The sequence below is a fragment of the Sphaeramia orbicularis genome, chromosome 6, assembly GCF_902148855.1.
Source record: "Sphaeramia orbicularis chromosome 6, fSphaOr1.1, whole genome shotgun sequence".
Taxonomy (NCBI): domain Eukaryota; kingdom Metazoa; phylum Chordata; class Actinopteri; order Kurtiformes; family Apogonidae; genus Sphaeramia; species Sphaeramia orbicularis.
The window spans coordinates 3,493,541-3,506,449 of NC_043962.1; the positions used below are offsets into that span (position 1 = coordinate 3,493,541).

At 38.6% G+C, this 12,909-nt stretch overlaps 1 protein-coding gene across 3 annotated transcripts in view; it reads left to right on the top strand.

Moving 5' to 3' along the window:
* LOC115421220 (transcription factor SOX-6-like) overlaps positions 1 to 12,909 on the top strand; it is a 171,832-nt gene that overhangs the window by 128,306 nt on the left and 30,617 nt on the right. The window contains exon 10 of one of the 3 annotated variants that reach the window (XM_030137004.1): positions 8,022 to 8,171. The exons of 1 other annotated variant lie outside the window; for it this stretch is intronic. In XM_030137004.1, coding sequence (XP_029992864.1) covers positions 8,022 to 8,171 — 150 coding nt within the window. The remainder of the gene's footprint in view (positions 1 to 8,021; positions 8,172 to 12,909) is intronic. One more of the 3 variants, XM_030137005.1, reaches the window with a different exon arrangement.

Sequence of the window (12,909 nt, forward strand, 5' to 3'; positions counted from 1 at the left end):
CCTGAGATCAAATCAGGCTGAATGTGGAACCTGGAAGAACAGGAGTTTGAGAGCCCTGGTCTAACTGGACTCAGTAGTTCAATGAAAACCCAGTTACCCGGGCGTTGTTTTCGGATGAAAGCGGACTGGTGTGGAACCTGCTGAGGTGGAGGAAGTCCAATGACAGGATGATGGCGGTGACTTGAGTTCAATTATCTGGGAAGTCCTCAGACAGGTCCGACAGCCTCCGCCCTCTTTGTCAATTTGTAATTTAGGAAATGGCGTGATAGTCTCCCCGCGGAGCTGCGATGGGCTTGTCTACGCTGCACATCGGCCTCCCCCGACAACAATCAATCTGTGAGAGTCTTTAGGAACAGGAGCTGAAGGCTGGGTTCTTTTGTTTGTTCAACAGTTCTCTGCTCTTTGTCCAAATTACTTCGATCGCCCTCGGCAGCACAAAGAACGACAGGACGATGCGAATGAATCTGCAACGAAGGTCCGGTTTATTCCCCGAAACCACGATCTGATCTGATCTGATCTGATGCGACCTGGTTCATCCTGGACCTGGAGCTTCAACAAAACCACAACGATCAGAACCAGATGTGGATTTGAGTGTTTTCAAGGCGTCGTCCCGTTGAAATGAATGAGAAACAGTTGAAAACACTTTGGTTTATGGTCGTTTCAGTCAAAGCTGTGAGTTTATTATGAGTTATATTAATTAATTAACTCATTAACAGTGGTGGTCGTTTCCATGGTCCTGGTCTGGTTTTGGAGGTTCGGTCATTGCGTCTTTTCGTAGGATCGGTCATTGTGTCGTGTTGGAGGTCCGATCGAGTCTTGGCAGAGGTTCAGTCATTGTGTCTTTGTTGGACGATCAGTCATTGTGTATTTTCGGAGGTTGTGTTGTCGCGTCTTTGTCTGATGTTCAGTCATTGCGTCTTTGTTGGAGGTTCAATCTTTGCGTCTTGACATAGGTTTGGTTATTGCGTCTTGTCGGCCTGGTCTTGGAGAATCAGTCGTTGCGTTTTGTCAGAGGTTGGGTCGTTGCATTTTGTTGCAGGTTCAGTCATTGCGTTTTGTCGGAGGTTCAGTGGTTGCGTTTTGTCGGAGGTTCAGTGGTTGCGTTTTGTCGGAGGTTCAGTGGTTGCGTCTTGTCGGAGGTTCAGTGGTTGCGTTTTGTCGGAGGTTCAGTGGTTGCGTTTTGTCGGAGGTTCAGTGGTTGCGTTTTGTCGGAGGTTCAGTGGTTGCATGGTGCCGGTCTGGTTTTGGTTTCGGAGGTTCAGTCGCTGCGTCGTTTCGGTCTGCAGCTGTAGCGGTGTGCAGATCTTAAACGGTTGTTTTTTCGTGGAAGTGCTGCAGGAATACGAGCCTTCACCAGGAGCGAGTCTGCGGTCGGTCTGATTGACGCGAGAGGCCACAGCTCATATCGCCGGGGGTTGGATGAGCGCCGCCGCCGCCGTCCAAGGAAAATAAGCGACGTGACATCAGGGCTTTGTTTGAGTGGAGAGGCCCTTCTGTTTGTGTTTAATATGGCTGACGGAGAAGTGGAAACAGCAGCAGCACAGGCCTGGGCCCAGGCTGAAGCTGAGGCTGAAGCTGAGGCCGGTCCTGCACAGAAACCAGGCCTGTGGATCTGAACTCCCAGGAGGCTTTGCAGTTACAGAGGAATCAGATCCACAACACAGCGGAGGTGAATGTTCTTCAGGTTTTATTTTTGAGTCTTTGAGTTTGAGCTGCAGTCGAACATACGACCTGTGACCAAAACCAGACCCCAAAGGTTCTGGGTTCAACCAGTTTCATATGTAAAGGGTCATGAGAGAATGTTTAGTGTTCTATAAATAAAATGTGTTTGATTGAAAGGTTCTGATTTGGCCCGAATTGAAACCTCAAAATAAAATAAGACTAGAAGCACTCGGAGAGCACAGACCTCCGCCAAGGCTGATCAGTGCCCCCCCCCCCCGATCACCACCAAAATTTAATAATTTCTTCCTTATCCCATTTCCAACAAACCCTGAAAATTTCATCCAAATCTGTCCATAACTTTTTGAGTTATGTTGCACACTAACGGACAGACAAACAAACAAACAAACAAACCCTGGCAAAAACATAACCTCCTTGGCGAAGGTAATAAGATACAATAAGATAAGATAAGGTAGGGTAAGGTAAAATAAGATAAGATAGATAAGATAAGGTAAAATAAGGTAAGGTAAAAGAAGATAAGGTCAGGTAAGATAAGATAAGGTAAGGTAAAATAAGATAAGATAAGGTAAGGTCAAATAAGGTAAGGTAAAATAAAATAAGGTAAGATAAGGTAAGGTAAAATAAGATAAGGTAAAAGAAGATAAGGTAAGGTAAAAGAAGATAAGATAAGGTAAGAGAAGATAAGGTAAGGTAAAATAAAATAAGGTAAGATAAGGTAAGGTAAAAGAAGATAAGGTAAAAGAAGATAAGGTAAGGTAAAATAAAATAAGGTAAGGTAAAATAAGATAAGGTAAAAGAAGATAAGGTAAGGTAAAATAAAATAAGATAAGGTAAGGTAAAAGAAGATAAGGTAAAAGAAGATAAGGTAAGGTAAAATAAAATAAGATAAGGTAAGGTAAAAGAAGATAAGATAAGGTAAAAGAAGATAAGGTAAGGTAAAATAAAATAAGATAAGGTTAGATAAGGTAAAGTAAAAGAAGATAAGGTAAGATAAGATGTATAAAATGTAACAAATTGAAATGTGAAGCAACAAACATTGAATGGCTTTCTCTTCACATCAAACTGAATTCCTCATTTTTGTGTCATTTAGGAGGAAAAAACACCCGCTTTAGTCATTTTTAGTCACTTTTCAGAAGTTTCCTAAAGTTCCAAATCCATTTTCAAGGCAGCAGAATTGGTTGTGAGTTGTTTTAATTGTACGTGGGAATAAAAACGTACAAATAACACTTTAATTAATGACGCACTTTTTCTACAGCAAGGTCACCCAGAGTTTTACAGCAGGAGAAAAGAAGCAATCTGCATCATAAGAATAAAAGAGACGAGGAAATACAAGGATACCAGGAACGAAATGGAAATAGAATTAAAAATAGGCTTTAACACAACAACGGCAACGTCTGAAATCAGCAACAACCTCGTGTTGAGTTCAAGGAGACTGGGCTGAACATGTGGATGCACATGTTCTGTGGGTTTAGAGGAAATGGAAGACGTGTGAACGGTCAGTGTTATTTAACTGGTCAGTTTTATTTAACTGGTCACTTTTATTTAACTGGTGTCACTTTGGTCCAAACATCGTCTGAAACGAAACAAATTCAACCTCAGGAATGAGAAGGAGTTTATTCATAGTTCAGAATTATTTAATCATTGTTAGTTTCCAGTGAAGAGAAAACTAAAGTCTGTTTTTTCAATATTCGGATTTTCTTGCTGTTAAAAAAGGATTTATCTTAGATTTTTCAGTTAATTTTTTAAGTAATTAAAGTAGAGAAAATCTAAAGTTTAATTGCTTTCTATTGTTTTATTCTTACATATGATGTTGATTTAATTCATGCTGTAAATATTATGTCCATGTTCATACAAACGCACAGAAACACGACTGTTCCCAGATGTAAAAGGGAATATGTATGTTAAAAAAAACATGTAAGGCTTATTTTGGTCATTTTTTATTTGGATTTAATGCTAAATATCCAGTGTGCTGAAGTTTATTCTTAGTCAGGAAAATAAAATGACAAAAAAAAAGACAAAAACAGTAAATACAGGTAATAGAGGATGAACACAAAGTAAATAAACCAATTAAACAAGTGTTTCATCCACAATAATCATCAGTTACTGTGATAATTATTGTTTTGTCAATTGTCGGAAATTCTGTCAAAATGACTTTATTTATTCATTTATTCATTTATTTATTTATTTGCAGAATAAAAAAAGAAAAGCAAAAAAATACAACACCCATTGAAATATAATAAATTGTGCAGGTGAGATGAAAAACTCCAAATGATCCATCTATTATTATCTAAAGTATTTCACACAGATAATCATAAATAATAAGACAATAACCAGAGAACGGAATAAATAGTATTAAATAAAAAACATTAACAGTTACACGACTCAAAGCACCATTAAAACCTACCTTTACTGGTTTAATGCACTTTTAATACTTTATTTAGTTAATATGGACTTAAAATGTGTAATAAAAGGGTTGTTTTAATATATATAATATTAAAATGTTGCATTAAATGTCAGTAAACATGAACAGATCTGATCTGGAGGACTGGGTCTGTGGGTCATAAAGGGTTAATAATAAAATGAGTCTGAATTTACCTTAAAAAATACAAAGATGATGAACATTTTTACAGTTGAATTAAAGCAGGGATGTTAAATTCTTTTAGTTCAGGGTCCACATTCAGACCAAAATGATCTAAAGTGGATCAGAACCAGTTAAACAAAAACAGATAACAGAGAAACAATGACAAATACTAATGTGTCTCTTTGTTTTAGTGTAAAAAAAAAAAAGCCTTAATTATGACAACATTTACAAACTATTCAAACAAAAAAAAAGATGTGAATAACCTGAAAAAAAGAACAATAAGGTGCAATTTTAACAATGTCAACTTATCATTTCTACATGTACATTATGGATCAGATCTACAAAGGCACAAAACATTTAATAACTAACAGAATATTGGTCAAATTACATTTAATTTCCTTTAGACATTTCATGTTGTTCATATTTGTTCAGGTTATTCACATTTTATAGTTAAAGAATAGTTCATAAATGTAAATATTTTAAGAACTGATTATTTTTTGCACTAAAACAATAGACATAATGTAATATTATTTTTTCACATTAAACCAAGAAGAACATTAGGAGTCATTATTTACAGATTATTATGTTATTGTTTTACTTTAGATCATATTGGTCTGAATGTGGATCTGAACTAAAACCAGCTCTAGGTCATTAATATTAAATATTTTCAGTGTAATTTTTGCATTTTGCAAATTCATCCCATGGGAGGGATTGGAGTCTTTGGTGGCCCGGTTTAGGCCCACGGGCCCTATGTTTATTTTTTTATTTATTTCTTTTAATTTCCAAAAAGTGACACATACACATATTTACACAACCCACATTTCTCACAACAATAGTGGACGACACATAACATGTAACATATACAAAGACATGCGAACATGTAGAAAATACAGACTTTACAAAGATGACGTTTTTTGGACTAAAAGGGCCTGGTTCTGGTCCACAGGCCGTATGTTAGACCCCCCTGAATGAAGGCATCATGTTCAGTTCATTTACCGCTGAAGCTAAAACTGGTGTTTATGTTGTTTTTGACAAAAATTAACTGAATTTATCCAAAAATAATAATGAATGCATCACAATTTACTTTTGCTGGCACTGCTGTATGTATTGTCTCTGATAAATAAACATTAAATATAATATAAATATAATATAGAATGATGTAAGTTCAACTTTAAGGATCCAGTTGTATTTAAGACGTGAGTTAACCCTTTCATGCATGAATTATGAGAAGCTTAATCAAGATTTTTTTCATAAGTGTTTTTATTCCTCTTTAGATATGTAAAAAGCAATGTGATTGAATTTTTTATTTATTTATTTTTTTAATGAACCTATTTTTCATGGGGTTACAAAAACGTCCAGTCAGCTGCACACCATGCATTTACTGACATACTGTGTGAAAACTATGAAATATGTTTTTGAGTGCTGTTAATCTGTTCTCACATTTTAACATTCTAGAACCTCCTGAGACCCAGCAATGCATTTTTATCCTCTGCAGGGGACAAGAGTTTTACAGCTTTATAAAAAAAAAAAAAAAAAAAAAAGAAAAATGCTGTCCACTGCAAAGGACATTCCATAATTTCAAAAAAAAAATCTATCTGAAAAAAACGGTTGTATCATGCTGTTTCCAATCAAGACAATTATTAAATGTAAAAAAGCCAAAACTTTTCCTTTCCTGGGTCTCTAGTTATTACTCAGATATGCCAAAAAAAATGTTGTATAAAAAAAAAAACAAAAAAAAAAACTGTTAATTACAGTCTAATGACCATTAGCAATTGATTTCCAGTCAAACATGTCAGTGCAGATCAGGTTTATCTAGAACAGCAGTGACAGTACTGGTCTAAATGTCAGTGTATTATGGGATGGTGCATTAGTGTCCACTGTGTCGGCTGATATGGAACTAAAACAACAAAACCCATGAATATACAAGAGAACAGCTGGAGAACAACTGTCCACTGGAGTGACCACTGGAGTGACCACTGTGCATGAAAGGGTTAATGTAAAATCTATGTGAAAAACCCTGAGACGGAGACGACATGAGTCTAGAAACAACAGAAGAAAAAAAAAAGAAATGAAAGAAAAGAAAGGAGGAGGTGATGGATGAGGTGAGAGGGAGGAAGGAGAGGAGGTCTGAAACCAGAGGAGCTGGAGGCCCGCTCCGCCGCTGCTTTGGACGCTGTGACTCTGCGTCTTCTCTGCTTCTGGACGGCGGTTTCAGTTTGATTTATCAGATCCTGGATGGAACGGCACTCACATGGAAAACGCTGCTGCTTCAGCCTCACAGTTTCCAACGCTCCATGTTTTCGATTGTTTTTCATGTGGCTCCACCTCAGAGCGACACCGTTCTACTGACGTCCACTGAGCATGTGCGACGGCACCCAGTGGTTTATGGGTGTTTTGACGCCAGGAGTTTGTGATTGGCTCTGCACCATGTTGGGTTTTAGCAGCAGGAAGTGACTGTATTTGGAGAAAAGGGGCATGAGGGTCATGAGCTAATGCTAATGCTAGTTGCTTTATCCTCAGGGGGGCGCTGTTACCTACCCCCCCCCCCCCCCCCCGGCCCCCAACAGGAGAAGGCAGGGCACTCCAGGGCAGCACACTGAATCCTGGGAAAAAAATATTAATTAGTATTTTAAGAAAAAAGTTTGGTGCAAGTGCAAACCCCTGGTGGCTGTTAGCGGTATTACACTAAACTAAACCAAAACACTGATGTCATTTTGGAGTTGAAACACTTAAGTCTCAAACACAAGTGACCACATGTGGACAAAAGGGGCGGAGCTGCAGGAGCATAATGAGTCATTAGTGAGCTAAGGCTAAATGCTAGCTTCCTTTTCCAAACCCAGGGTGCTGTCGCCTATCCCAGCTCCCAGCGAATGACTGTATTTGACAAAAGGGGCGGAGCTAGAGAGGAGGAAGGATTAAAACCCCAAAAGCTAAAGCTAACTCACTGAAAACACCACAAACATCAGATGAAACCAAACTTCAGAAGAAAAGAGGTTTGGTTTTATTGTGTGGGAATCGTTTTTTGTTTTGTTTTGTTTACAGTTTTCTGTTTGATTATTTTCCATAAAAAAGATATTTGAGGCTTTTTGATAAAAGTCTGAAAGTTGCAAAATGTATGACAAAGCTGCACAAGTTATAAGAGCACAGACTAAAAACAGATTAATGGAAACATAAATGAGTCAAATAGGTTTAAATCAACTAAAAACCCTTCAAGTGTGACTTGAACAGTAAATGTGCAGGAGTAAACCTGCTGGTGTTTCCTGTGAGTGGAGGTGAAAGCTGCAGAAAACACTGGGCCTGCTCAGTGCAGGAGGGTTTGTGCAGTCAAAGTGCTGAGTTCCATCCGTCTGTGTTGTGGTTTGTGTTGTTCGGTGAAGAATGAAGGCCAGCAGCTCTGCTCCGGTTGTTCGTGTGCGGCCGAGTCGAGGTTCGTTCATGCAAATCGAAACACAAGCTGCCGACAGCATCTGCTGAAAGGATAAGTGTCTGAGCCGACGGTAGATCGTCTCAGATCGAAACGCTGCTGGAATCGCTCCCTGATAAATAAAAGCCTTCCAGTGTGAGCTGCAGATAAAGGTGTGTTCACATCTGGTTTCCTTCGGCGTCTTCCACACACGCCCATCCGACCTCGGAAGACGCAACACAAGAAGAAGAAGAAGAAGGAAAAACAGAGTGAAATGACAGAGCAGCAGCCGCTGCCTGGCTGCTGGCGGCTCATGCTAACGGGCTGTGGGTTGACTGGTTTCTTTTCTGTGTGCAGCAGCTGTACGCCGCCCAGCTCGCCAGCATGCACATCTCACCCGGAGCCAAGATGGCGTCGCTGCCCCAGGCGCCCAACGCCGCCGGGCCGCTGTCACCCTCCGGCCTGAAGAGCGACAAGAGGCCCGGCAGCCCCACGGCGCCCGTTAAGGTGAGTACGGGAGGTCAGAGGTCACGGAGAAAACACTTTACAGCAGGGGCGTCAAACGTACGGCCTGAGGGCAGAGAGCGGCCCCCACAGGCCAACACCCCCCCACCCCCCCACTGAAGATATAAACAATTATTTTAGGTCAGTGGATCTCAAATGGGTCAGACCAGTAAAATAATTATATAGAAATATAATGTTTAATATACAACAGTAAAATAATAATAATAATAATAATAATAATAATAATAATAATAATAATAATAATGGATTGGATTTCTGTAGCGCTTTTCTGGACACCCACGGTGCTTCACATTATTGACCCATTATTCATTCACTCACATATAAATATAATATATAATATTCAGTAGTAAAATAATAACATACAAACCTATACACAATAACAATGCCAAATGTTTTTGTTTGTGCTAAAAAAAATTCAATTACATGAAATTCTTTACATTTACAAACTAACCTGAACAAATATGAACCTGAAATCCTTTAAGCAAAATGCATTTATTTTTAACAGTCTGTCATTAAATATTTTGTGTGTTTGTAGATCCACTGTGATCTGTAGTTATAATGTACATGTGTAAATGATATACTGAGACAGAATATTGTTAAAAACAAACATTATTACATTAAAACAAAGCGAAAAAATGGAGTTGTCATTATTAATAGTTTTATTTACATTATTATTTTACTGGTCTGAATGTGGAACCTGGACTTAATTAATTTGACATCCCTGCTTTACATGATGATGATAAAACTAATAATCTGGTCGTAAGAAAAGGAAAAACTGAACAGTAAAAGTGTGGACACAGTGAAGAACATGGTAGAAAAAAAACATTTACATGTTAACGTCAGTGACAGAAAAGAGCAGGTAAAGTTGAAAGTAGCTTTGACCGGGTCAGTCCTGAAGTTCCATGGAAAAGGACGTTTAAACTCACTTCCTGTGTCTAAAATCTAATGGAAATGACAAAAAAAAAGATGTTTTTTTGTGTCTGAACCTGATGTTGAACAAATCTTGTATGTTCTGCTCAAACGTTAGATTAGATTCAACTTTACTGACATGAAACAAGTACAAGTACAAGGTAACAGAGTGCAGTTAGCATCTAATTAGAAGTGCAATAAGCATCACAGGCAGAATAGACAAAACATAAAAAGGCAGCACGACAATAGGAAGATGAAGCTGAAGTTTGTAGATGTTGAAGGCTGTGCTAACATCATTTCTAGGAAAAAAACCCTGACATTTTTCATTGCTAGAATCTGTAGAAAACACTTTAAAAATAGCTAAAATATAAATAAACTGCATGTTCAAACCAAGATGGCCAACTTCCTGTTGGGTTTAGACTCCAAGGTGCTTTTTCAGCATCGCCATGGAAACACCATTTAACATAAAGTCACCATCTTGCTAATGTTTACTCGCTAGCATCAGCTGATAACACTGACCGACTTTGACGATGTTTTGCACGAGTTTGTTAAAATTGTCTACAAAAATAAAAATACATAAATAAAACAAAGCACAGGACTTCCTGTTGGGTTTAGGGGGCGCTAGTGAGCCATTGATATTAAGTGAATCACGACGCTAATACTTTTCAACAAAACGTCAATATTTTTACACATTTTAATCAGAGAAAAAGACAAAAAAAAAAAAAAAGCAACCAAATTGAACTTGAATGGATAAAAACTGTAGAGTCGAACCAAAATGGCATACTTCCTTTTTTTTCCCCCCGATTCGTGTTTTTACTAAATCTGGTCCATTTGGGTCAAACCTACGTCATAGGGGGCGCTGTTTCCATGAAAACGCTGTTTGATGAAAAGTCACTGTTGTGGTTTTAGTTTTAACAACAAAAACCTGATGATGAAACTTGACAAATTTCACGTCTCTCTGTTTAATTCTTTAGTAGAAGTTTGTAAAAGTAGAACGTGGGGTTTTTGTTGCTCAAACCTCATGTAGGGGCTGAATTTTGGATAAACTGTAGGGTTGTAGCAAACAATATCCTACTAATTTGGCCATTTCACATGTAGTAACTTATTACATTATTGTCCTAGTGTCAAAAAAAAAAACATAAAAATGTCTTGGAAATAGTTTTTTTTTGTTTTTATGTAGTTTGCTCATCAAAATTAGGTATATTGATGGAATTATTGGCTTTATTACAATTTAAAATGTAAAATGATAAAACTACCACATTATTGTTTAATACAATGAGACAAAGGTTGCACGTTTAGTTTAGTTTGGATTGTTTTTTCACCAGGTTCATTAGTTTAGAATTAACTGAAATTATAAACCTTTATTGTCATTGTACAATGAAATAAACGTCCTCTTTAACAGCCTGTACTTTTATTTGTTGAAATTAGTTTTACTTGTTGAAAATGCTGCAGTTTTATGTTATTCAGTCATGTATTCGATGATATTTTCCCAAAACTTAAATAATGTAAAATTGTGGTAAATCAGGTCTAATTTTTCCTGAATGTCAATGTTTTTTATGAATAAGGTTTGTTTTAAAGGAATAATCTGGTCATTAAATAATGAACTAAAACCTGTAAAATATGAACGTTTCCACTTAAATACGAGGACATAAATCTGGTTTTATTATGGCTGAGCTTTCTTCAGTGTCAGTGAATAGACATGGAGTCGTCACGTGTCTATTAAACATATTTATTTAGTTGGTTTTTGTTCGCGTTAAAACTCCTGCAACACAATACGACAAAGGAAAGAGTGAGTTCAGTCTGACAGAAAACACACAGCAGTCAAATGAGACGCTGGAAATTTGGAAAAACTGTTGAATGTGTGAAGTGACTCCGTTGTATTCACTGACGATTAGAAACAGCTTATATGACCGCGCACACACACACACACACACACACACACACACACACTGGCGCTGCTGCTGCCGTTTGGCCGTTTCCCAGACTCCTTCACTGCCAGCGAACGCCTCGTCTTTACTCGGCGACCGGTCGTTAAGTGAATCCATGTGTGAGTGGATGTTCAGCTGCAGCAGCGTCACAATACAGGCAGAGCTCAAACAGTAGTACAAGGGCCCCGCCCACAACGCCAGGCCCCGCCCACCGCGCCACCGCAGCCCCTCAACCCCCACGTGAAGAAAGAAAGAAAGAAAACACCCAAGAGTTAAAGGGAAGAAACCATTCTGGAAGAGGTTAAAGAGTTAACCCTTAACCCCCCGACAGGACGGAAACACAAGCAGACGTTTAAGGAGCTGAAGCCCCGACAGGAACCAAACCAGCAACCTTTAACACTGACACAGGCATGGTAACTCTGACAGTCATGTTAACTCTGTCAGAGTCATTTTGATGAATTTACTAAACATTCTAAATGTTCCTTTTCCTTCTAATGCTCCATAGTTTGATGGTTTAGAACAGGACTGTCCAACTCATTTCAGTTCAGTTCCACATTCAGCCAAATTTAATCTGCAGTGGGCCCAACCAGCGAAAGAATAACAGAATAATATAGAAATAATGTCAACTCCAAACTTTTGTCTATGTTTTAGACCAAAAAAAGTTAATTTACATTATGAAAAGGTTTACATCTACAAACTACCTTTTCAAAAGATGTGAATAACATGAACAAACTGGGAAAAAAAGTATAATTTTAACACTATTCTGCCTCAGTTTATCATTTCCACATGTTCATTAGAACGTACAGATCACAGTGGATCTACAAACACACAAAACATTTAATAACAGACAGAATATTGGTAAAATTACACTCACTTCTCTTAAGACATTTCAGGTTATTCACATTTTTTGCAAAATTATACTTTGTTTTAGTGTAAATACATGAAAATATTGACATTTACAAAGAGAAACATTTGCAGTTGTCATTATTTCTCTGTTATTCTGATAGTATTTGACTGGTCCCGCCCACTGCAGATTGAATTGTTCTGAATGTGGAACCTGAACTAAAAGGACTGTTAATATCTTAGTGTAATTTTTGCATTTCACAAATTCATCGTATGGGCCGGACTGGACCCTTTGGTGGGCTGGATTTGGCCCCCGGGCCGCATGTTTGACACCTGTGATTTAGAACATGTAAGTGGTTCCAGAAATCAATATACTTCCTATTGATCACTGTCAGAAGTCATATCTGGACTTTGATTGGATGAGTTCAGTTCTCCTCCACCCCGCCCACTTCTATAGTTAGATTGATCTGCATCCAGAGCACAGGACTGGAACACAGAACCAGGACTGGAACACAGAACAGAACCAGGACTGGAACACAGAACCAGGACTGGAACACAGAACCAGGACTGGAACACAGAACAGAACCAGAACTGGAACACAGAACCAGGACTGGAACACAGAACAGAACCAGGACTGGAACACAGAACCAGGACTGGAACACAGAACCAGGACTGGAACACAGAACAGAACCAGGACTGGAACACAGAACAGAACCAGGACTGGAACACAGAACAGAACCAGAACTGGAACACAGAACCAGGACTGGAACACAGAACAGAACCAGGACTGGAACACAGAACCAGGACTGGAACACAGAACAGAACCAGGACTGGAACACAGAACCAGGACTGGAACACAGAACAGAACCAGAACTGGAACACAGAACCAGGACTGGAACACAGAACAGAACCAGAACTGGAACACAGAACCAGGACTGGAACACAGAACAGAACCAGGACTGGAACACAGAACAGAACCAGAACTGGAACACAGAACCAGGACTGGAACACAGAACAGAACCTGAACTCCTCCCACATTC